The sequence below is a fragment of the Botryllus schlosseri genome, chromosome 1 (genome assembly GCF_051294905.1).
Source record: "Botryllus schlosseri isolate E-star chromosome 1, Bs_hap1, whole genome shotgun sequence".
NCBI classification, from domain to species: Eukaryota; Metazoa; Chordata; class Ascidiacea; order Stolidobranchia; family Styelidae; genus Botryllus; species Botryllus schlosseri.
In genome coordinates, this window is record NC_137236.1 from 11,741,139 (window position 1) to 11,767,184 (window position 26,046).

The 26,046-nt window shown below is 40.8% G+C and overlaps 1 protein-coding gene across 1 annotated transcript; it reads right to left on the bottom strand.

The window, feature by feature from the left end:
• Positions 1 to 3,228: 3,228 nt before the first annotated feature.
• LOC145437645 (uncharacterized) lies at positions 3,229 to 22,127 on the bottom strand. Its single transcript, XM_080314932.1, has 7 exons — positions 21,689 to 22,127; positions 21,437 to 21,586; positions 14,028 to 15,422; positions 3,769 to 4,115; positions 3,604 to 3,714; positions 3,378 to 3,491; positions 3,229 to 3,324 (listed from the first exon to the last, which is right to left on the bottom strand). The coding sequence occupies exons 1-7, from the start codon at positions 21,729 to 21,731 to the stop codon at positions 3,229 to 3,231; spliced, it is 2,256 nt and encodes a 751-aa protein (XP_080171058.1). The 5' UTR covers positions 21,732 to 22,127.
• Positions 22,128 to 26,046: the final 3,919 nt, after the last annotated feature.

Here is a 26,046-nt window from a genome sequence, read left to right on the forward strand (position 1 = left end):
GTGAATTCTGTTATGCGTTTTACTACGGTAGTATGCGCACCTACTTACAGATGTCCAGACGTGAACTTTCTACTATATTCGCTCCTAACATTATAGCAGCACCCGACGCAGCTTACATTATTACGTTATAAGACGCCGGCGGCGTTTCACTGTCAGTTTAATCACCTTATTCTAGTGACATGAAAAGGACTGAATCGTATGAAATGTGGTCACTTCAAGAATCACGATTTTTCATTAAGTAGTTATGTTTCTAGGCTACTTTTACTTCTATTTCACGGGTTTTCATAGAAATCTGCTTACTTTTATAACTTTATATTTTGTGAAGTAGAGAGTAGTTTAAGGTTATGTTTGTCTAACCTTGGCGAGTGCTATTGTCACACTCGATCACCATCTTCAAATCATGGCTATCTCAATGATGTTGACTAAATTTTCGGCTTCAGAACGTGTTAATTAGACCTAATCGTTTTAACGCTGGGGTTCGCGTACAGGCATCGATAGAGTTTGTATAAATAAAGCCTTGCGAATCGCACGCCTACGGCTATAGTTCGTTCGATTATTTTCACCTTGGGATTCGCGTATATGCTACTAAGCTGTTCCGACTTTAGAAAATTCTACAAGACTATTCGGAACGCGCACATGCGAGTGATTTGTTTCCGTAGCTCCGAACTGGAGAATCGCTTGCCTGCGTCTAATGAAAATAAGTCGTAAAATGTGGAGGCTGCAGAGACAGTAACTTGTATACATAAAATCAAGTTTAAAAATATGGACGGATGAGTTATCTCTGACCAATAGAGTAATATAACCGCCTATAGTTTAGTGGGGTATTGCTATAATGTATATCCAAACAATCGTTGCAGACTCTGAATGTTACCTAGGTCCTTATCACAAAAAATCATGCATCAGAAGCGTAGGGGTTCATATTATCAAGTCGCAGCGCTCAAAATCGCATTTTATATTAAGTAATTAGTGATGATGTGTAGAATTTTGATATTAATAATATTATCCGGAGAATATAACCTTACATAGACATCATAGTTTTCGCATTTATGTATAATCTGAATAGGAATTTAAATACATAGTCCTAAATACACATAATAGAAAATCTGTCGATTCTAGCCAAGGTAAGTTTTGACGCAGCAATCATAAGTCGTAAAATGTGGAAACTGCAGAAACCGTAACTTGTACACATAAAATCAAGTTAAAAAAATATGGACGGATGATATTAGTCCTAAATACACATAATACAATATCTGAGAAAAGTATCAAGATGCGGCAATCAATGCAGCGATGATATAGCAATGGATGGATGATGTGGCAATAGGTGTGCTATAGGTGCGGCAAGGGGCGGATGATGTGACAATGTAGGCGTGGCAATTAAGGCGACGTGGCCTTCTCTGATTGGTGCGTACCGATTTCAGGTACCCTCACTACTCATATCCCACGGCAGATTAGAATAACTAATGTTTCTCCAACGCCTTCATTGCAGTCTGTTGACACACTGCGTGATTATGATCAAGTTACTGCTTGTAATTTGGCTATTGGACAGCATCTCTTATCCCATCCAGAATGTGCTGATCATTACAATGACAGTCAACTTTCTAGTGGCCGTTCTCTTTTTCATTTAAAGGTCCTGGAATCTACGATCATAAAACTACGAAAGCCAATTCTCTGTCGCCAGAAGGAACGCCTCTACACTCTCGGAATATTTATATATGGAATATTTATGCGTTGTGTTTTCGGTTATTTATAACCGAATATGTAGGCTACTCGTTAACGTTTGTTTTGTACCGTTACTATACCGTATCTTGCCCGTCTACTAGTTGTTTGTTGTTGGTTTTTATTACGTCATAGACACAAAATGGTTCTTAAATTTCGAATTTGATCCACCCTATCACTGACGTTCGCTACTAATGAGGGTCAGTCGAAAATCTTTTAGCAAATAAATTAACAATATGAAGTTATTGTTTCGCGTTCTTCTTTTTACGTTACTTTCTCTTTTACGCCTGATGAAGGAGCAGCGCTCCGAAAGCTCGTGTAACTAATAAAGTTATATTCATTCGCAAGTGGACGTTAAATAGAGTGTGAAAGCTACCAAGGTCTTACATTTACGTAGTAGAAATGCAAAAAGAGATATCATGATCATAAACGTCATTTTATTTTGAACTATGAGCTCGTAGCTCACTAAGTTTGGATTTGAATAAAATAGTATTTATGGTGGACGATTCTTTAATTAATAATTATATTTTTGCTAACCGTAAATACCACTACAACCGAACACTTTCAGGGGGTGTGAACAGAAAATTTCGACATTTTTTCTATAATAATTTTTGTATCAATAATTGAAACTTCGTCCTCATGTAACAATGCGGCTACAGATTGGAATTGAACCAAATTTGGTGTGCAGGCTTAAATTGGGTAAACTGACAATTTTATCAAGTAGCCAGTACAATTTGAGAAAAAAAAAACTAATTTTTGATCGCCCCTAGTGTAGAGGTTATCGGCAGAGGACAAGGTCAAACAGGCAAACATTTCGGATTGGGAGTTGACAGTCTTGGCAAATTAGTAAACAGTCGTTTGAAATAGAAAATCCTAAATATTTTTACCGAATCTGTCCCAATGAAGGAATTGAAACCTTGGCACGAAATCCATTTTCTCCTGTGATATAACCACTAAATAAATTCAGTATGAGATGCTAGATAGAAATGAAGACGCCCGGGCTCTCTCTCACATCTGTATATCACATGATTTATGTCTTTCTTCTCGTACCACGTTACTGACTATTTATCAGCCCACGCATTTCAATTACAAACCAGACTCATCTGCGATATCCTACTGTATATTCCATGTATGTATATCCGACCAATATATCTATCTGAGGCAATCCTGTCGCTGTATTCACGTTGAAGTTGCGAGATCAAGGACTTAACGCAGGAACGTGCGTCTTACTACTCACGAGCTAAGTATAACTACCCAGCCACACATTACGTGGGACTCAGGTTACAACTCGAGAAGGTTATCAGACGACAGACCTTCCCATTTAATATATGTATAGGCTGGATGTGAAATGTTTATTAAACTCACACCAAAAGGTCCCGCTACGCGCGCTTAGGCTACACATATCGGCCCAATTCTAATTGTATTCTAATTTGGACAAGGCGCAGTTTTACAGTTGCTCAAGTCCGAATGGTAAGGGTCTATTGATAAATTGCCATCAAGGACCAAAAATCTTCAGTGAATCTTCTTCAGCTTCGCACCAAAAAGTTCTTCAAGAAATTTCACTTTCGATCTATCGGAAGGATACTCCTTAAATGATATACTGAAATCCTGCAAAGATAAAAATCACAATCGACCCAACTCCATTTTGAGGCAAAACAAACCTCGATGTTGAAGCGACCTTGATTCCATTCCTGGTATTGCCCTCCTTTACGAATCGAGATATTGATGGCGTCATCGTCCTTGTTTTTCAAATCGCCGGCATCCAGCTCGACTTTCTGAACATTGTGTCAGCTTAAAACCATCGTGACGCCATATCACACAGGCATTGATTATTATTGATCGCGTGTTCGGCTCTATATTCGGTTAAATGCGTTGAATGTGACTGACCTTCCAATGCAGGTTTCCAGACCACGATTCAATCCGAGGATGTCCGAGAAACGAACGGAGCGTGCGACCTGAGATGTTGTTGTTGTTGCGGCGCAAATTCACTTCCTCCACCTGAAACCGCTTTGTTGATCCACTGTGGAGGTATAACGCAACAAAACTACTCACGTGGACTGGCTCCTTGAGACATCTCGCGATGACGGCCAACATCTCGTCGTCGATCTGGCAGTAGCGTAAATCCAACTCCCTAAGTCCCTGACTCCTCGCTACGAGCGTTCCAACGACATGAGCTTGATCGCGGCTCAATGGGGTACGAAATACATCGATGTCGTCAACGTGTTTCATGAGATCGACGTCGTCTGATTCGTAGATCGTCATGTAAAGTTCCAGGCGAATAAGCCGCGTGAGTGTGTGCTCTTCGGGTGTCATGTATATGTATCGCTCTGTATGCATCTTCTTCAGCTGCGAGTGGATCGATCGAGCGAGGACTTTCCGCTTCATTGTTTGAGACGACACTGTGACGAGACGCACGGTGATAGACGGTCTCTACGCTGCACGCGTCACAATGAGAGACATTCACACACTTGGGCGTCAGAACCTCGTCCTGGCGATCCATTGTTTACAGTGGATACAAGCAAACATCGTCTTCGTTTGTTGACATGTGGCATAAAGGTAGTTATGTAAGACATTCATTTATACCAGTGGTTCCCAACCTTTTTCGGTGGCAGGACCAAATTTAGAATTTCAGAGTACGGTCGGGGCCGCACGAATACCAGGGCGATGAAAGGAACCCAAAATAGTCACCAAAATATGAAAATTCGCATTGTTCCGATCATTCGCTTGACGCCATTGGCCATTGTGTTGCCGCGCTCCCGTTGTTCAGAACAATCAACCTTTACTGGCTATTTCGGGATAGTTTTATTGCCCTGGCGAGATTTCAATTCGTATTTTTGGAATCAGTGCGACACCCCCTTTCGATAAACACCGGCATATCAAATTATTCGAACGCTTGGGTCGCGAGCTATAGGACTACCGATTATGCTGTTTTTGCCGGCTAAGCAGTACGCATATCGGCGTATTTAATCGTGAGTCACTTGTTGCACATCCATCCGTAAATTAGTTATCAATACCCAGGGCCGTAACAGCACTTCGTCACCCTCCCCCCAAACGTTGCTCTCGGCCCCCTCAGGCTAGATGGCTGTTGACCGCTATTTATCATCTAAATCGGGTGTCCGTTTTATGCAGCTGCTATCGACTAATCGCGCGAGGCGCGAAAAATTTCTATAATTCATGATTGAATCGGTCAATATAATCGGGAATTGAAAATATATTGGTATCAATTTTTATCCTCTCTCTCCTCACGTAATCAGATTGACCGGTTGAGCCGAGTGAGTTGTGTTTGAAAAGGTAGGACCATACTCAATAATATTTAAACATCTTCGGGCGTATACCCGTTGGCAGGAACGAAACAACACTTCGCCCGGCCCCTCAAAACACTTAGGTCTTTCGTGACCTTCAGTCTGCTATATCAAAAAATATAGAATCGCCCAAACGTACTAAACTAAAAGATGCACGCGATTTCAAATTGGTAGTTCTTCACTCGCATATAATTCTTCTCTTCGGGATGGTAGCCTATTTGTCTCGTAAGGTTCAGATGGTCAAGACAGGAATATTTGACACCAGTCATTTAGGCGCCTGTGGTCAATTTTACTTATATGTATTTTGTATATACATAACCGAGTTTCCGGTCAGCGTAAGGGCACACTTCTTGGAGTCGCATGTTATACGGCCTAAAACTTTATATGTCTTCGTGCGTCGTGACGCGGTAATGGACAACGCCGATATGCCCACTTCTATAAATCTTGCGTATTTTATCTTGGTGGATGAGTATCCAATAATGAAGGTACTTGGAAACTTAAATCGCGCCCAGCGCGAAAGAATTTTGATAAAGTTGCATAAAATTTCATAAAATACTCTATAATTCGTGCTAATTCACTAAATAATTTTGGGGCCCCTTCGAGCTCGTTCCCCCCAATTGGGGCACTTGGAGTGCCACAGTTACGGTCCTGTCAATACCTATATCTATACCTATATATCTATAGATACTGCTCGTTCAACTGGAAGGTTGGAGCACATTGCATTGAAACAGCAGTGACGTAATCTTAGCAGTCTACTCACAACTTTCCTGCAATCCTAATTGAAAACTCCAGACTCCAAGCCAAGCAAGAGTATTTTATAAATATAATTTTTTTTCATAAATCGATTTCTCAATATTTTTGTGGGGGCCGCAGAAAGGCTAGCTGGGGGCCGCATGCGGCCCTCGGGGCCGCGGTTGGGAATCACTGATTTATACATGCGGTTGTATATAGAACTAGTTTTAATCAGATATGGCGCCGCGAAAATGGTACAATCTCAGTTGCTTTAATTATATAGTGCTATACACAACTATATTTGAAAAGATGAGCGCAGATTGAGACCGAATTAAGCTCTAGCACAAGGGTCGGAACCTACGGCCCGCGGGCCGGATCCAGCCCGCCAAGCGAAATTGTCCGGCCCCGCGACATAATAATTACTTATCAAAAGAATACGACCCGCCGTTTCATAATGAGTTTCAATCTGCAGTGCAGCACTGCATGAAAAGAATGCGGCATTGCTACGATAAAATAGTACCCTATACATCGTATTAGTCTATTGCTACGCCATAAAACGAATGTGGTTGAAGTAGGAGATGGAGTTAGACTAGACTGGATCAGTGCTTATCGGTCGGGTGTATCTCGCAACCGAAGGTGTTATATACTTTTTTAAAGGGTTTACCATTCTAACGGGGTGTGACAATAACGGCGTTCTTCCTTTGCTTCAGAAACGCTTGTAGCATCTCAGACGCAATGACAGATTCTCAAACTGTTCAATTATAGATAACTAGCCCCCGTGTTCGTTAGCGTATCTATAGTTTAATTCTCCAGAAGCCATTTTGTGCCAAGACAACAAACCTGAATAGTAGGGCTGTTCAAAAATAACCCTTTTTCCAGAATCTCGCAGGCTACTTGATTAAATCGTTAGGTTGCCTTAAAAAACGACGCACACCAAATTTGAATTCATTCCAACCAATATTCCAATATTCGCGGATTTCGTAGAGATTGAAAATTTTGAATTTGCCTAAAAATGCAAAAAAAGATTTTTTCAAATTTTCATTCCAACCTTATGAAATTGTTGCGCTGTCTTCAAAAACGATGGAAAACAAATTTGACTCACTTCCAAGCTGCAGAAGCGGAGTTATTCAAGTTTTTTGGTGATAATTCTGGGATGATCCACCAATCAAGAATAATCACAAAAATATCAAAGAAAAACTGAAATAACTCCACTTCTACGGCTTCAAAGTGAGTCAAATTTGTTTTGCATCGTTTTCGAAGACAGCGCAACAATTTCATGAGGTTGGCAGAAAAAATTTGAAAAATTTTTTTTTTTGGCATATTCAGGCAAATTCAAAATTTCCAAACTCTACGAAATCCGCGAATATTGGTTGAAATGAATTCAAATTTGGTGTGCGTCGTTTTTTAAGGCAACCTAACGATTTAATCAAGTAACCTGCAAGATTCAGGAAAAGGGGTTATTTTTGAACAGCCCTACTGAATAGTGTTTTGGCCACAATGGTGGAAACTGTTAATATGATTTTTGTCTCATTAACTGAATCAGTTACGCCAGATATTACTAGAAGCAGTGAATGGAAATGGCGATGTCCTGTAGGCCTATATCTGTCATCTTCGCGCATTAAGTCGAACAGCTATGCTTACAAGAGTGTATGAATTGAGAAATGAAATAGCAACTTTCCTTGAAAACACAAATATCGCCGATTCATAATCTTGTAATCGAAAATGGGTATTTCATCCTGCTTTCCTGGTACATTTAGCGTCACATCTGAACAAATTGAATTTGCACTTTCAGGGGGAAAATAATTAAATACGTGAGGTGTTGAGGCGCATTCAAAACAAATCTGTGACTCTGGAAATGTCAACAGTACAAAGAAAATTATGCTCACTTTACTATACTGGAGGGGAGAAAACCTAGCACCAACACTACATTTGTAACTGTGATACGAAATTTAACTACTGAAATTCACCCGCTTTTCCGACATTCGTTCTCTACAAAATGAATTCTGACTATTCAGTACTCCGATTAATATGGACGCCAATACCATTGCCTGAAAATTTCAAATGGGCCTTTCGAAAATGCGATGCAGTTGAATTGAATGACAAATTTCATATAAAGAGCATATCGCTGCATGACTGTGACAAAGAGTACGTTATTGAAATTGGTCTTTATCCCAGCTTTACCAACAATGCAAAAGGAATTGCATCGATTTTTGGAAGCACGTGCGAATGTGAACAATAGTTTTAGACAATGAAATTCACGAAGAGCAAGCTAAGATCACGTATTTCGGACGTCCATTTTGAATAGGGTCTGATTCTTGTTTCATCTGACTTGTTACCAGAAGTTTAAAACCATTTACAAAGCAAGCTGCGTCAATCGTCACATTTATTCTTTGTTGTTGAATTGTGAATACATGGGTCTTATGATTGGTATGATTGAGATTGCAGCAATGTAGGATAATATATACAGAAGTGGGCGTAAAATATAGTAGGCTACTAAGAAAAATTCCGGCCCGTTGTACACCCGAAATTTGGCCCGCGACTATAGCAAAAGGTTGCCGACCCCTGCTCTAGGACAACGGTTCTTAATCTGGGTGTAATTTACTAATTTTCGGGGGCAATTCCAATTGATATTTCTTATAAACTTATAACGCTGCATTGAAATATTTTCAAGCGTAAATATAAATGTGGCTAACATATATTTTTGCAAGCTTGTGGGCTTTATATATTTTCTTTCACTTAACACATCATGGTTGCTGTATTATTATAGTAACCAGAACCAATAGTGATTATGAATAACATGGTCGAATGTAGTTTAGCATAGTGCTAGGTAAGTCCAATTTATTTTGCAGTAGTGCAGATTATATATTTTTATGCATGCTGGCAAATTAAAGACAACAAGGAGCGTCTAAATTTAGCTTTACACCTATAATGCAGTGACAATATCATAGAAATACAGTTGTTAGTATTGAAAAGTGTAGTGGTCTAGTACACTCAGAAAAACTAGGTCTGACATTATCAAAATGCCTTCGAAAAACCAAGGAGAACGTATTGGAACATTTTGGGTTCGCTTTCAAAATGATTAACCAATCTTCGTCATAATGGCAGTGACAGCGAAGCAGTGAAGCACAGAATAAACTCCGACGCGGAATCAAACCCGGGTTTTCGGTGTGAACCACGATTCTTAGGTATACTGTGAATCCCCCATACAATAATTTACACTTGCATTAGAAAATCACGACATAATTGGCCCGGTGTTTGTTTGTTTGTTTTATTAACACATTTGGCGCATATTAACTCCTAGGTCATGTGTGCCCGGACAGTAATTTCATGAATTAATGTCTTTTGGGATCTTTGCCGCATTCTTGCGTAGTTTTTCTGGTCTCTGGCGCCATCTTTCTTGAGTTCGGGTCTCTCTTCCCTTCTGGACTTTTGAAGGCGCTATATTTACAGCAGGATCGGCGATGAGGAGCCCAGAAAAACCTCCAACACATCGAAACATGGCAGAGACGAGACTCGAAATCAAGGGCATAGCCACAAGAACTTTTTTTTGGGGGGAAGGGGCGAAAAATCTGATGAATGTTTTTGAATAAAATAAAGAATTTGATGAATAATATTGGTGCGTGTATATGAGCAAGTGGATTCCAGTAATTAGGCCTATTTCGTTGAAGCACGCGGTTATTTAGCAACCTCTGGTGAAAGTTGACGCTATGGCCTACTTTAAAGATTGGAATTGAAGATACATACCAAACCAAATTAAAAAAAACTCCTTTGATCAGACTCGTGTGATTCCAAATTAGCACTTTTTAAAGGAGGTGTGCCAGTCGCATTTATGCCGGAGGGGTCGGATTGCAGGGACATGATCATCAGGCGCCATAGCCATTCAAGCACACGGAAATCTATATCGAAGCCTCAGAATACAGCATGCGTCGGTTTTATAGTTGTCAATCATTTTGACAGCGCACTGCAGAGTCTCATGTAGCCTACTTTAAATTTCTACGTGTGTCCCGGTACGGAAATTGCCGTAACCAACAGTCCCCAACCCCCATACTGAAGTGACACCCCTAGACTCAAATCAACCCAACGACCTTGGGATACTCTCGTGTATCTACTGGTACTGTTGTTTTCTCATGAAAATGCAGCTAAATTCAATCATGAGTATTTTGAAAGAATTTGTTTCGGGATACCAATAAGAAAACCAAGACGTGTATGTTGGACACTAAATCGCGCAAAGCGCGGACATATTTTTCAGGTTGTATTCATCAGCCCTAAAATACTGTTATATTTATTGATGTTACGAAAACATTCCAGAAATTTACAGGGAGCGATCGCCCGTTTCTAGCTACGCCAGTTGTCCAACCAGCAATCAGCGATCACTGCGCCACTCGCCTCCTTCACAGCAGCGACGTATTAGGGGAGTTGGAGCCTAGATGAACTCTCGACGTCTCGGCACTCCAGAACGTCATTCTGTCGAGGAATGAACTGCCAACTTCCACCAATAAGCCAGCCAACGAGCCAACCAACCCCTTTGGCAGCGACAACGTTTAAAATAAACGGGGTTATAAAACACTTCGTCTAATACATGTTTTGAACAGTGTTCTAAATATGCGTTTTTAAAAAAATGTGTTTTTCAAGTGAAATTATGCCATAATTGTGTAAGTACTTGTCAAAAAGCATGTTGTATGAGCTTACAGACAATTACCACCAGATATAGCCGACGTATATCGATATGGGACGGTTGGACACCTCAGAAAAGTCGGGACAACAGCAATAGTACATATATTTCGTCAAATGAGCTTTATTTAATCTATATTTTCAATTGCCAATGTGAATCCACTATGACATCACAATTGAATATTCGCGACGTCATGGCTTACAAAAAACAAAAACAATAAACAATAAAATACACATTTCCACCAAACGCCTTGTTTTAAACATGTTTGTTTTAAATGCAACCCCATCTCCGTCCATGTTATTTCTATTGAACGTCTAAATTAGATGTATCTAAGACTGGTAAAATGGCGAAAAATATTAATGCGTAAAGTGTTGAAACGAATTGTTAAAGTAACCAAATCATCAACCGTGAGTATCATAAACGCAAAAAATAATTGAAGGTCAAGTAATAAAAAACATGCATGCATTCTCCCGCGCCCAGACCAGTAACACTGAGCGAAAAAAAACGGACGTATGTCTAGCTCTAGCATTATGAAATGACAAGGGAAACCAAGAATATAGAAATTCATATTACTGGTATATTCGACTCCCCATCATCGGGAATTGATGCTGGATAACAACAACTTGTCAATGAAATTCATGTTTTCTTCCGATGACAATACTTTCGTAGGTGTTATTCTATATGTATTCGGTAGAATTTGAGTCCCCGCGGTTTCCATGTTTTCTAGATCATATTTCCCACGAGGGCAGATTCTACGTGTATGTATAATGGTCAGTGACCGAATGTTTGACCCTCAGTTCATAAGTTCAGTTTTAACTTTTTTACGACAGTCCTCTGGTGTTTGTGGGGCCTAATTCACCTTACACTCGAAATTTAGGGTGTTCTGCAGTTTCCGCGTTTTCCAGATATTTTCCACCAGGCCATGTTCAGCGTTTACAAGACTAAGTTACCAGACGTTTAACCATCAGACAGCTCATAAGCTCAATTTTTAACTATTACGACAGTTCTCGGCCATTTTTGACGCCAAATTCGTCTTATACTCGACATTTAGGGTGTTCCGCAGTTTCCGCGTTTTCTAGATACTTTCCACCAGGCTATGTTCAGCGCTTACAATAGGTCTGGAACTGGTCTCGAACTCGAAATTTAGGGTGTCCCGCGTTTTTCGCGTTTTGTTTGCAACGAGGCCATGCTGGGGCGGTGGCGAGATAGCGCAGTGGTATAATCCGCGGCTGTAACACCAATGGGTGCGGGTTCGAGTCCGACCGAGGTCGACTTCCGAATTCCGATACCTAAGTGTTGGAGGTTTACCTAGGCTCCTCCTCACCACCTCATCCGCGTCTGCGGTGTCTTACAAAAGCATAGAGGTGGGCCGTGCTATAAGTCGGCAGTTACGGAAAATATGAAGAATATCGGCCTGGTGTAAATGACCATAGCAGTCGACAAACACCATGAATACCCCAAAACAAACAAACAAGGCCATGCTGGGCCCGTATAATCGTTAGTGACCGAATGTTTAGCCGTCAGATATTTCATAATTTCGATTTTTACCTATCACGACAGTTCGCGGCCGTTTGTGAGGTTAAATCTGCGTAGTATTCGGAAATTAGGGTGTCTTGCAGTTTCCGCGTTTTCTAGATATATTCCACCAGGCTATGTTCAGCGTCTGTTAGGGTCAGTGACCGAATGCTTAACCCTCAGATACTTCATAAGCTGGATTTTGTATCTATCACAACAGTTCGCGGTCGTTTGTGAGGTTGAATCTGCCTTACTACCGTAAGCATCGAATTTTGCGAGTTGATGACCTATATCGCTTCGAAGTATAGAAACTTGTTCACAAATATTTTTCCAATAGTCTGCCGCCGGTGTTTGATGACTTTTTCATGCCTGTCAAAAATGGCCCTTCCCATTATACAAGATCCTCGTCAAAGGGAAATATCTATTGAACGCTATGATCTGGGGATTGTATTTAACTTGTAAATCATTTTGTTCTGAACGTAATGAAGTGCGTAAGTCTTTTCATGACAAACGTATTGCTGCTGTGGAGTTTATTACAGAATCGACGAACACGTTACGAGGACGCGTTTCGGCTCGTCGCGGTGCGCAAGGTTCTACTTCTACTCGTGGCAACAATTCTGATCGGGACATTGCATTACATTCGATCGATACGGGCGAAAACATATCTGAGATACAATCTGACGCGAGCACGAGACGTCACACAGTCGACATCGCTGCCGACCGGCCGCTTATACAACACGGGGAAATCTCATCCGAGCCGCAGCCTATAATAGACGAACCGACCGACGAAGCTCAGTTCTCACCAGATACCAAACGGCGCGATCACATCCATGATAAAACGTACGCGGCCACATTGGATAGTCCTGCCACAATGGTACGTGATCGAGAGCCTGATACTTGTGCAATTCTGACCCGTCACGATTCAATAGCGGCATCTCCGAAATTGCCGCGCCCAAAGAAGAAATCCAAACGCCTGACAAGACCTGACGCTCAGATGAGATCAGGCAGTCACCCTGCCACACATGAGTAGAAGCTGAAGTGCACAGCCCGAGCGTGTGATTGAGATATACGTTGAATATATCCAATCTAAATTGTACTGATCGAAGTACAATTACTGTGATATGTAACGGCCACATTGTATATATCGGTGGCCACGGACTGTTGTTGGAAGTTGGATAGCCTCTCTGACTTGACTGGTGTATTGCACTTGATAACGATGCCTACTGAGATGTATTTTATTGTGTATTCTAGTTCTTTTTCTAGGCTAGGCTTAGTTAGATTTTTAGGCTACATATTTCTTGTATGTTAATCTGGATTGTAGTGTTGTATTGGATAACAATTTTCTAGTTAGATTAATCTGGAATTCTGTTGTGTGTTTTGTTAGGCTAACTTGTATATTATAAAAGCTGCTAGAAAACCTTGTTCATGCTCTCTAATGTTGTTGTATTATTGACTGAAGAGTTTGATTCCATTACTAGGATTGTCTTAGCTATGTAATTGCTGTTGTCTTCCCATATACTTGTGATTGTTCACTTCCCCTGTCATTTACATGGCAGTTTCCTCCTTTTTTTTTTTGGGGGGGGGGGGTCGATGTATAGCTGTGGTATCGGAAATCAGTGTATTGTCTCACCCTATTAGCATACGAATATGACTTCCTATTGCAATTATCTCGAGTATTTATAAGCTCGTGTAAGAGCTGAGTCGGGATGAGACTTATTTGCTAAACCTACTAGTACCAACGTCTGAAATATATCCGTATGTCTTGCGTCTATCTGCGTCTAAGAAGATCTCACCAGGTTACAGGATTCCAGTTAAGTAGTCAGCCAGCTAAACCTATAATATTTTGCTGTCAGATTTCTCGCCCAATTCCGGTCTTTCGACATATTTATGGTCATTGATCTTTTAGGCCTGGATGCTATTCATTATTAGATTCATTGACTCCTGAAATGCCGACTTGGAGCAAGGCCCACAAAAATTTTGCCCACTTTCAATAAAGAAGGCCTACGTTAACTGAATAGCCTAGCTCTAAAAATTGGCGTTGAGTTATAGAGTCAACATCATCAAATTTAGTTGGATGTGTAATATCTAACCTCTGTAAACATCATTTTGAGATTTCGAGAAGACGACGCCAGCCACGAATCTTCGTACGACGGACCATCGCTCTTCATGGAGATGTTCTTCGTCGAAGCGAGCGAATTCGTTGAACTCCATTTCTGCTACGAAGATCGCTGCCAGATATTCTTGAATGCTTTGATGGCAAAAGAAGAATGTGAAGTCTCCTTGCATCAAATACCGACTCAGAAGATTGTTCCCAGGAACTTTCGTCATCAAATCTTGTACTTCCTTCGCGGAAACTCCAAATAAATTCAAGTCCATCTCTTTGAATACGACCCGTCCTTCTTTCATACCACGAAATGCCAATTCCTTTAGTTTGTTGACGATCGATAAAATTTCTTCCCGGTTTCGAATATTTTCGAGACTTTGTAGAGCTGAGATGATTCTGTTGTATAATTCTGTTACCGTTGCTGGGACAGGTTTACTTGAATCCCTCCCCATCACAACTGCCGTTAAAATCAGAAAAACGGGAACCGAAACTAAATTGAGCAATCTTGGTGACACAGTTTCAATTTTCTCCCAGAGCACTTCTCCTTCCTCTTTGAGTAAAAAGGCGAACAGCCTATGCGCATCTTCCAGAGTAAAACCATGGAGCATAACGATGGTTTCGGGTCTAGCCGGTGCCGGTAACTCTGAAATCTTGAACTCGCGTGATGCGATATATATTTTGACACGAGGGAGAATATTGCGGGAGAGAATGTTATACATGATTGTCCATAAGCTGGCTTTGTCATACTTTCTTATTTTGCAGGTATTTCTCTCCTCCAAGTTCCACGTTGCTTGATCAAGCCCGTCAAATATCAATATTGCCTCCGATTGGTGTTCATATAGCCAGTCGTAAGCCAAATCTTCTTCTTCTTCGCTTCGGTACAGCCCTCGAAATATAAATCTTGATGGTTTGGTTTCGTTCATTTCTGGATTATCCTTCAAATCAATATGATGCACCAACTTTTTACCGTAAGATGAGATATCTTCGGCATCATCTGTTGCAGATATACCGAGAGCTTGTCTAGCTATTCTGCGTATGAGGGTGGATTTTCCCGATCCAGCAGATGCGACAATAGCGGTTACACCAACATTTTTTGACGAGCTCGCCGTTTCCCTCTGCCACATGGATGCCTCTAAGTCACCGATCTTGATATCTTTCGCTTCAATTCTTTTCTGCGTCAGAAATCCAATTTCCTGTGTCAGCTGATCATGGCCATATCGACCTTTGTAATAATCGTGCACGTCAACTTGTCGCATTTGCGGGTAAACTTCAAAGTCAGGTTTCTGAAGCTCTTCATGTCGAAAGTCATCGAGGATGTCAATATTGGTCGCTGCCTTTGTATGGTCGTTGCAAATTTGTATGAGCTTTTCGATACTGATCTCTGAAAAATAAGATATCAGCAATTTTGAATTTTAGGATTTAGTTGTTTTCATAGAGAATATCAAGACTTTGAGTCAATCCTAATTAGCTGAGTTCTTTTGCCTGAAAAACATGCTGTCTGAGGTTCAAAACTAAGTGGAGTATTTCATGCATTTTCCGTACGTAAAATGAAATATAAATATAATTTTTATGAATTATCTTATTTTCGGGTTACGTATAATAATCGTGCAATGCGTTAGTGAAGTATCCGTTTCACCTTATCGTTAGTACAAATCGCCTTTTCTCTGAGGCAAAAATCGACTTAGCTACGGGCCCTAGAATAGTAGGTAGTGTTCCATCCATGACATTTGTTGGCAGGAGATGCTTTGACGCACCCAAGGGAGAGGGGCGCCCCCGAACCACTGGATTTGAATTATCTTGGTGAACTATAATAAGAAAACGTTTAAGTGAATTGAGGACTTTACACAGAGAAATATGTATCAATTGGAGGTAAATTGCGCCCGGTGCTAATGTTTTTGCAGCTGACCACAGATTCTCGCTCCATTCAGCTGTTTTCACGCCCCCGAGTTTGAGAACCAATAAGCCCATTTACATGGTCGTTTGGGTCAGCTTCGAAGCTAACTCCGTCAAGCCGACTCTCTCGTTTTTGAAAAAGAGAGAAAAGGCAGACGGCTTCAATCCGTCTTGAGCTCAATCCGTTCCTCAGAGTCGCTTGGAGACGGCTTGAACAGTACCGGTACATGAGAACGAATCCATACTGCAGCAACATACCAACATTTCATGTTCATATTTCACGAAACCGGCACGTATTTCAACTGGGTGAATGTGAAAGCTCTATCAGTACATGATAGTGCTTGTCACGGTGGATATTATTTTCTTTATGGCTCACTCGCCACTTATACTGCTTCGGAGCGCACGTGTGTTCATTTACGTGAGCGACGTGGTGAGAGTAGCCAGCTTTGTTTTGCTGTTGTTGATCTGTTCATTTATTGTTTTATTTACTGGAGTATTTGGTCTTACCAGGATATTACCAGCAATTTTTCAACGGTATTTTAATAAGATATTCGTCCATTTGGAGTTCTTGTTTCGTACCAGTTGGGGAGGAGATCCAGAGTCAGCCTGCTCCAATCACATTCTTCATAAGTCTCTACTTGGAGACGACAAAGGTTGAAAAATTGAGTGTATTCCATTAACTTCGTTATGGATCCTCCATCTACAGTAAAAGACTTCGATGCGCGAGTCAATCTTATTACTTTTGGTCCAAGAAGAGACCCTAATGCCTATAAGGCGATTACTGTCAAAGGCTTCGATATGCAAGTCACTGACAATATTTTGGCCGGTCTAGCAAGGGACTTCCACGCTGCCGATGCCTATTTTACTAAATGTTTGAGTGGAGCTACTCCCCGAACTGTTCTGGCTGCAAAAGACAGTCTTGACGAGACATTCCATCGAGTCAATACCCAGTTGAACAATCTTACTACCGGTATCAAAGACAAGATAACCGAGGGCAGTGTCGATGCCGAATCAATATTGGAAAGAATTTTGTCATTTCATGACCTGTGTCTATATGCAAAGAATATTGCTGATGGCACATTCCGTAAACTTATTACTGCTGAAAGTGTAAGTATGTCACTTCACAACTTTACAGACATTGTGGACGCATGAAGAAGACAATTTGAAAAGGTTGGAATGGGAACTTTTCAGTGCTCAGTCAAAATTTGAACGGTATAAAGCAATTGTTTCGTCACAATTTGGATCATTAGCTTCTGTAACCAGTCATAAAGGTTGCTGCGGCTTGGATAGTAATGACACCCACAACAAAGGACTGCCAGTTGGCAACGCTATTAATGATAAACCACTCACAGAAGACTTTCTCGATGCTGAGGCCATTACCACTCAATGTCAAACTTTCGCGACTTGCCCTACTCCACCTGTTGTAGGATGTTCGTTGTCAGAGAAGATATCCAATTACAGATTCTCAGCCCCACGTAATGGGTCGGCTGTGAAACCAGTTATTTCATCCGACTACCTATTCTCTGTCCCCTGTAATGGGCCGGCTGTGCAACCAGATTTGATATTCAGTTGCCGTTACTCAGAAGCCTATAATGGGCCGGCTGCGCAACCTAAAATATCCTCTAATTGTCAATACTCAGCCACCCGTAGTGCGGCGGCTGATGCGACCAACTTTATTCAAGGCTTTCACACTTGTGAAATGTTCATTGATAGTTCTACGCACCCCGCAACAGATAACACTCACAATTGTGAGCTGCTGCAGTCTGCTCAACATCCTGTTATTCCATCTTCATCTCCTGTAAGTCAACAGGATGAAGCCAATGTTGATCCAAATTCCGACGATTTCGTTGAATTTGTCGAAAAGGAAATAGCATTGACTCGGTCACCATTTGGTCCGGTCAACAATGAATTTGATTGTTCACTTGAACCCGAAGACATCGATCCAAACATACCTCACAAGATGTAGCCTACTCGAAGAATCCGCGCAAAACTGCAATAGAGGTGAATTCTACATCTATGGATTCCGGCTCGATGCGTCGATGTACCTCTGAAAAGGAGCTACGTTCATCATGTATCCTGTGTCAAGATCTTCATCTTCTCTTCAACTTTGAAGAAATCCAAAAGATGCAAGTTCGGCAACGTCATGGACTCGTAGAAGAGAGTCTGGTGCGCCGTAATCGTTCATTCTGTGATCATGATCACAATTATTACCCATCCACATGTCATTGCAAAATACATGGATGTGGCTGTGCTCAAAGCACTTTATTACATGACGCATATAATTGTTCATTACATCCTAAATTGATTGTTGTTGCCAGTAACAACACAGTTATGGCTCTATCTCCTGCAATTGCCGAGATAAGTTTTCAGGTACATCTGTCTACACCTTTGGTGATACTCACCTGTCTGGTAGCTTCTACCAGTTTGATCGCACGTGCATTCCTTATTTCTGGGGCTACCAACTGCCTGTGTACTTTCTTATTCCTAAACCAATTGGTTATCAGTGGTGAACCGCTGACTTATTTAATAAATACCGCTGCCATCCTTCTCCGCCAGCCTAAATTTGTGCCCATATCAGTTGAAGGAATCGGGTAAAGCACAGGCATCAACTTGCATGATGTATTAGCTACTGGTCACTTTCCTGTTATTGAAAATCTACCCCCAAGCGCAGTCATTGTTGCACAATGCGCATGCACAATGATACCTGAAGGGCGTGTCCATCTGTACAATGTCCACCCAATTATTGATGTAAATGATTTTTACTGTATTATTGGTAACAAGTTCTTATGCGTTACTTGGATTACGAAGTCAGCAGTTACTTCATGACAACTTGGCCATTCTTTTATGGGTTGTGACAAAACCCTTCGAACTAATTAGGTGTATTCCACTGAGGTTAATTTCCTTGATTGCAATAACAAGACTTCTGTTATTGTTGAGAATGTCATGAGACACTATTTTTTCTGCATTTAATGCCAATTTTACTAATCCTAATTTTCAATTCACTTCTAATTCATCGCTCATTGGGGTATTATGTCGATTTTGAATACTTGAATGTCCATGGGCAGCAGATCTGACTTCAGATGACTTCTCACACCTGACACTTGTGCTCCTGATATAGCACAATTTTGTGTTCGCAAAATAATTGCCTGCGACGTACTTACGTCGATAAGGCAACCCTTTATTGTATCCTAATCATGCTTCCTGACTGTAATGGCTTGGTCAGGAGAGTGAGGTTTTGTACTGTAAGTAGAACCTACGAACATCATATTCGTAAGTTCATATTCGTACAACCACCCTGTGTATTTTTACATTTTGTTAACATTCATTACCACCGCTCATCAGTTATTGTGACTCTATGTATTTGCTTTGGCAGTTCACAGTTCGTCACAGGGCCGGCTATGTCACGGTGGATATTATTTTCTTTATGGCTCACTCGCCACTTATACTGCTTCGGAGCGCACGTGTGTTCATTTACGTGAGCGACGTGGTGAGAGTAGCCAGCTTTGTTTTGCTGTTGTTGATCTGTTCATTTATTGTTTTATTTACTGGAGTATTTGGTCTTACCAGGATATTACCAGCAATTTTTCAACGGTATTTTAATAAGATATTCGTCCATTTGGAATTCTTGTTTCGTACCAGTTGGGGAGGAGATCCAGAGTCAGCCTGCTCCAATCACATTCTTCATAAGTCTCTACTTGGAGACGACAGTGCTTTTATAATATGCTCGCGGTCTTATTTGTTCAGCGTCACAACTTATGAAGCGGGTACAGCCAACAATATAACTTACCCAGCTCACTATCAGAAAGAATATATACATACACGGTGTATTTGGTCATTCTAGAATTATGTTGAAGTATGTCTGGATATCTCAGGTGCCGTAGCATATTCCCGAGCTGAATCCCAAAGTGCTGTGCATCTCTCGAGATGCGATAAACATGACCATTGACCATGTAAACTCGATCATTTTGGCAAGCCGTCTCATGACGTCACTCCAAGACGACTTGACTCCAAGACGACTTGACCATGTAAATGGTCTTAATGTGGTAGAGCGGGGCTTCATTCTTGAACCTGATTAATGCTTGGTTCACGATTGTCACGGTATAGGCAAATGTGTGTGTGTGTGTGTGTGTGGGGGGGGGGGGGGTTCTGGTTGGTTCAACAGAAGTTACCTATTCAGAAAAGATAATACTGCTCTGTTCCATCCTAAAAATTGGCATCAAGCTCAAGTCATTTTTACCATTTCAAAAGAGTCATTGAAGAAGTGGCTATTGAAATTACCGAATCATTTCTATCTCCTTACAGTGAGACGGTGTCGTGCGTAGTAGCTGGGTAAATTGTAAAGCAAGTTCATGGTATTCCGACTTACTCGATCGTGGGGGCCTGCTTACTCCCTCAGTACCACTTGCCGAGTTTTTTTCATCCAGTTTTTAATCCTAAATTGTTCTGATAAAATCGTCTGTCCTCATCCTAAGTCACAGTGAATAGGTTTTGCATCACGGTTTTTTATTTGGGGGGGGGGGAGCGGCTTTGCATTTTGCATGTTATGATCATCGAGATCAAACTTTGAAATTGGCGACAAAATCATTGTGAATGTATATTACAATAACAAGCAGAAGCTAGTTAATACCTCTGTGAGAAAAATGCTTTAATAACGGACAATAAAACAACAAAAGTTGAGAAAGACGTAACTTGCATTCTTCGGTGATGCATTTCATTTTCATTACCGGTACTTATGGCCGTAGCTTGTATGCTGCAAGTTTGTTTTTGATACAAGTTGGTTATTGCAAGTAGTTTTCAATATGACATGTGTACCGATTCTTCTTCACGTGCTTGAATTGATTTTACCATGCAATAAAATGGTTTACATGAGCATGTCAGTGTTTTCTCACCACTTAGCCTACTACTGAATCGGTGGATAACTGCATCTACGAGGCTGTCTCTTGCCACTTTCTCATGGTACGGTACTGATTTGACCTGTTGTACGAATACATGCAGCTTATCTGAAGCGATGCGTCCGGTAGCGAGAAGTGAAATCGCGCATAATCGCGAATTTCTGTTTTGTGAGCATAGGCCTGTTAGCTCTTGCAAGCATAGTACCAGATAAGGCCGTGAATATCGTAGGCTCCGGGTAGGGATTTGCTCACATTAAAAAACAGTGTTCCACAAATTGCCTAATTAAATATGACCTAATTTTGATTGGCGACAGAATCGACAATTTAGGACGTAGAGGTTGTGAAAATCATTTCTCTACAACTGATCCATCACATCTCAAGCATAATATAACATTTGACGAGGAATCTAGTTTACGAAATTGCGATAACATCATGTTGTCATTGTGCCGTTAGAAAATAAGATGGTGTCAGAGTCCATTGTTGTTTGTGCTCGGTGTGATATTCGTTCGGACAATTTCAAAAATGGGATATTGTGTTGTTTCCTCTACTCGTATTATGGGTGTCATTCAATACTGGTTATGCGTACTATGAAAAAACAGCATGGACTTACTTTGGTCCGCAGGATTTGCTGGGCTTTCAGCATTCATATAGTACTTGTTGATAACCTTGTTACCATGAATCTCATCTCCTGCCACAACCTTAACCTCGCTATTGATGAAATTTTGATATATGTTTTCACCATCTGCCAGCGTCGCAAATCCTGAGATACACAAGGATAACACCAGTATCAGGTTAAACAACAGTAAATATTATTATACCTGGATATGATCGATAAAAGGGTTAGCAACTATGATTTACTGACCGCTTGCCCCGGGCGATGATGATGATGATGATCGTGGCGGCATGTCTGCGACATTATAATTTTGGTCTTCACTCCTTTCCGCCCTGAGAACTATCCAGGGATATTAATAAGCTACTGTGTGATAAAAATATTGACATGCAAGGACAATAATTACGATACTTTATGAATTTCGTCATCACAACACGTCGAGACTAAAAATTGTTTTATTATGAGAGCCAGGGTAGGGAGAAATCATAAAGATGCGAATCACAAGTCAATTTGAATTTTATAGTTAGACCTACTACTCCAGTCAATTCGCTTCATTTTCAATTCACCGACGAACCAGCAAGCCCGAGTCCAATAAGGGAGCAACGGTTCCATTGCCAGTCGTAGTGTCCATACTCGATCGATCAATCTATGTGTGGTGTAACGTTAGAGTATCACATAAACTTACAATCAGTGAATAACTATAAAGTTGCTCTCACAAGTGACACCGGCGAATCGCGAACAATTTTAGCATACAATGATAGGGTGATTTCATCGACACCGTTTACTTAATGACTTGAAATTAATACGTGAATTTGGCTCCGAGTCACGAGTCAATCCACATTTCTGATGCGCCGAGTCAAGTCAACTCAAGTAATACGAGAAAGTTGACTCAAGTCATCTCCACACTGTTACGGACCTCATGAAACCTTGGCGAAAACACGCTAACGTGATCTCATAACGAATAGGATTAGGGTTGGATTGACGTAACTGTTGAATTATGTTTTTTTTTATCACAATGTTCCATGCCGTAACGCCCCGCTGACGTGCCCCTATTAAACTGTCACTCCTCATAATGCGGGATGCTCAAGTATCGTGTGATCAAGCAGACCATTTTCTCCAATTGAGACACCATATTCAATGAGAGAACATTGCACTCACCTTGGTCAGTGGGAGTTGCTTCTCCTTCAGCACCGGTAATGTTAAATACGATCTTGTTTGCATTTATTTGATCTCCGGTCACGACGTTAACAGTGCTATTTGCGAACTCTAGATTGACATTTTCCCCTTCAGCCAAAATTGCGGATCCTAATAGACAAGCGATTATTGTAATGTGATTGAGGATCCATACATATTCATATCATAATATAATATGGATTCCATTATTTTCTTTGAATCCGTTCGGCATCTTATTCACACAACGAGTGGAATGCGCTGCCTTTGAGACACTCTACGTACGTTTAGTATGGGTTATATCAATAACAATTTCAAGTTATCTGAGATCAAATATAATACAGGCATTACATACCGCTTGTCCAGGGTGATAATGATGTAGAGATGGCATTAGCTACACCAGAATTTTGATCTTGACACCCTTCTGTCATTGTATTGATAACGTGGTACTAATTCGCTAGCGCATATACCAATACTGAAAATACATACGTCCATTTCATTCTATGACAAATATTTTCTGTACAACAGGTCTAGACTGTCAATCTGGAGCTCTGAGATATATAAGGTAAATCTGATCATATTCGAGTTATATTTGGGAAATATGACCCGTCAACAGTCAAATATATCCACAACTTAGTAATACTCTATAATCAGTATGCCTTTTAACCTTTTTGAGCACCATTCGCACCAGCCAGCCGGAAACAATTTCACTAAAAGAAAGTAAAAAACTTATTACTTTTGTATTCGGAGAGCTTCGTGGGGGTAGAGAGCTTCCTTTTTTTACATTCAGCGTATTGTATTATTGATTAACAAGCTTAACCCTTACGAGGTGGCGCCATATTTTGCAGGATTGACCTTCACTTTTCAAATTATCACCGTGAAAGGGGGCGGAGTATAGCCCTCTACCGATTCCACCACTTATCGACACCCCTAGGGTTTTTCAATAAGTTTAAATAAACAGACTTTTTTTCCAAGAAAATCTTTCTCTTTCTCAATTTTCAAGGCTGACCCTCAGGATGGCGTCAAAAAGAGAAATATGATGCTCCAGTGCGTAGCCACTGTTGCCTAGTTTAAAAGAAGCCATCAACCATGGTTGTGAACCGCGTAGTTCGTCAGATATCGAAAATGGAAAATTCATATCAAATTTACAAATGGGCGTGGTCAGTGAGTGACCATCAACGTCAAGTTCATGATAAAGACTCAATCGGCCCCTGCCGTCTAGTTTATGAAATAAAATAACGCGATATGCTTTCTTTTGTCATGTACAACCATTTACAGGCAGAGTAAACCAGTTTATGCGTGGCAGGGCCAAAATTAACAAATCCCCCTCAGAAAACTCCCCAGAACACGTTTTCATGTTTGAAACGATGAATATTTGCACAGGATAATGTACATGTCGACTTCTGATGTTCTGGCAGATTTTCCGACAATGGAAATTTTAGGTGATAACCATTTTTCCTTTGCTAAATTATTTTTTATACTATTTTTGCAAACCAAAATATTTGAGTAAGGTACCAAATGCATCTAAAAAGTATCAGCTTTTCAAAAAACGTTGTTCCCGATGTCTAGGGCGTGTCAACATCGAGAAACCGGTGTCGAAGACATGCCATATCATATATGATACACCCACCTCGTAAGGGTTGAGGGCGAACCCAAGAACAATATTCACTCGCAATAATATCACTTTTCCACTAAATAAAATGTTACGTCATCGCAATGTGAATGTGCTCGCATTTAGAACGCACAAAAGAGTGAAACTGTTTTGAATCGTAATATCAATGTTGCAACTTTAGCACCTTTGGTTCATTTTCCGACAACGTTCGAAAAGATGCCGATTGAATGGTACCGGTACGTTGGGCGTTTAAAGCAAGAATGCATTGCTATATAAGCCCTCACAATCCGACTAATTGATGACGGTCATTTTTGTACAGGCTTGGGCTTCAACACTTTTTATCTATACAAAACACAAATCAACATATTTTTCAAGAACAACGTGCGATATCCTTGTGATTGTCAACGCCAACGAGTACACCTTCTTTGCACACTTATTACTCAAGATTCACGATTAATACACAGTTATATCGGTAAAGGGTTGTCAACTGCGGGATGGCTCTTGGCAATCGTACAATTTTGGCAAACTACTGAAATAATGCCAAATAATCTTTAATATCACAAATACCCTTATACTTGAAGTTAAATAAGTTTCAAGAGTCTAATTAAGCATTAATTAGACTGCAGAAGGAATATAGTAAGGCATACGCCTTAGTGGATTTGATTTTGCTCTGCACAGGGTACTCGATTTAAATCGGTAGAGTTCACAGTATTACAAAGTTTGTAGTACGAACAAACGCGGTACAAATACTAACTATGCCATTTTTTCGTATGGATCAGCAAGCAAGTTTAATGACATCACCAATTATTCATATGTACGCCCATGCCTTTAGGATCTTGACTATAGGCCTGATGTGATCAGTGTAAGAACAGGAGAGCGTGTCTAAGCCTAAATGGCGTAGTTCGCATTGCAAACAGGCTATTACAATGGTCAGTAGATAAAGTGCCGAGTGACTTAATAATTCGATTTAATGCATGATAAAGATTCATCGGACGTAAGACACAAATGCGCTTACTCTAATTTCCTTTTTAACAGCATCTAATATTTGGTTAGGTCCGCGAGTAAACAACACTTGCTACAGATATTATGTGCTAATCGTTATGGTCGAAGAAAGTCGAAAGTGCGAACGTGATAAATGCAAAAATGTCGTACCAACCAATATGAATATGTACTAAAATTCCTATATGCCAAATGTCAACCATTGGCGTAGCAGCCACTTGACGACTCTGGCTGTGCGCCAGGGGCCGCTGGCTGCCAGGGGCGGCAAAATGAGGGTGCACCATGCATGATAATTGGCAATCAGCTCAATCGATTCCTTCTGCAGAAAGAGAAACGTAAAGAATGGCATTAGTACACCGCAAATATTTATTGACTTCACAAGTACAAACTTCGCCATACTTATACTGTTGGTTTAATAAATGATCGGATATATCTAATATCTAGACCAGTGGTTCCCAACGTGGGCGATATCGCCCCCCAGGGGGCGATTTGGCGATCTAGGGGGGCGAAAATGACGAAGGGGGCGATAGGGGGGCGAAAATGGACAAAGGGGGCGACGGGGGGCGAAAATAGCGAAGGGGGCGATAGGGGGGCGATGACGCGTCAAAACGGCTGACCTTTTTTTTTTTTTTTTTTTTTTTTTTTTTTTAGTCATCCACCTAGCAATTCCGAGAGAAAAAACGTTATTTGCAGCTCTTTTTTTTTTTAGTCAACCCGCCGGTGATTACAGTCTGTATGCCCAATTATCGGTGCACAAAATTTTGGGGGGCGATGATTGGTGTTGACCTTGAAAAGGGGGCGATGGGTCGAAAAAGGTTGGGAACCACTG

Coding starts and splice junctions, on each gene's coding strand:
- LOC145437645 (XM_080314932.1), bottom strand. CDS start 21,731: ATGCCGCCACGATCATCATCATCATCATCGCCCGGGGCAAGCG. Junction 21,587..21,688: donor ATCATCGCCCGGGGCAAGCG/GTCAGTAAATCA, acceptor TGTGTATCTCAG/GATTTGCGACGCTGGCAGAT. Junction 3,325..3,377: donor AAGGTCGCTTCAACATCGAG/GTTTGTTTTGCC, acceptor TTATCTTTGCAG/GATTTCAGTATATCATTTAA.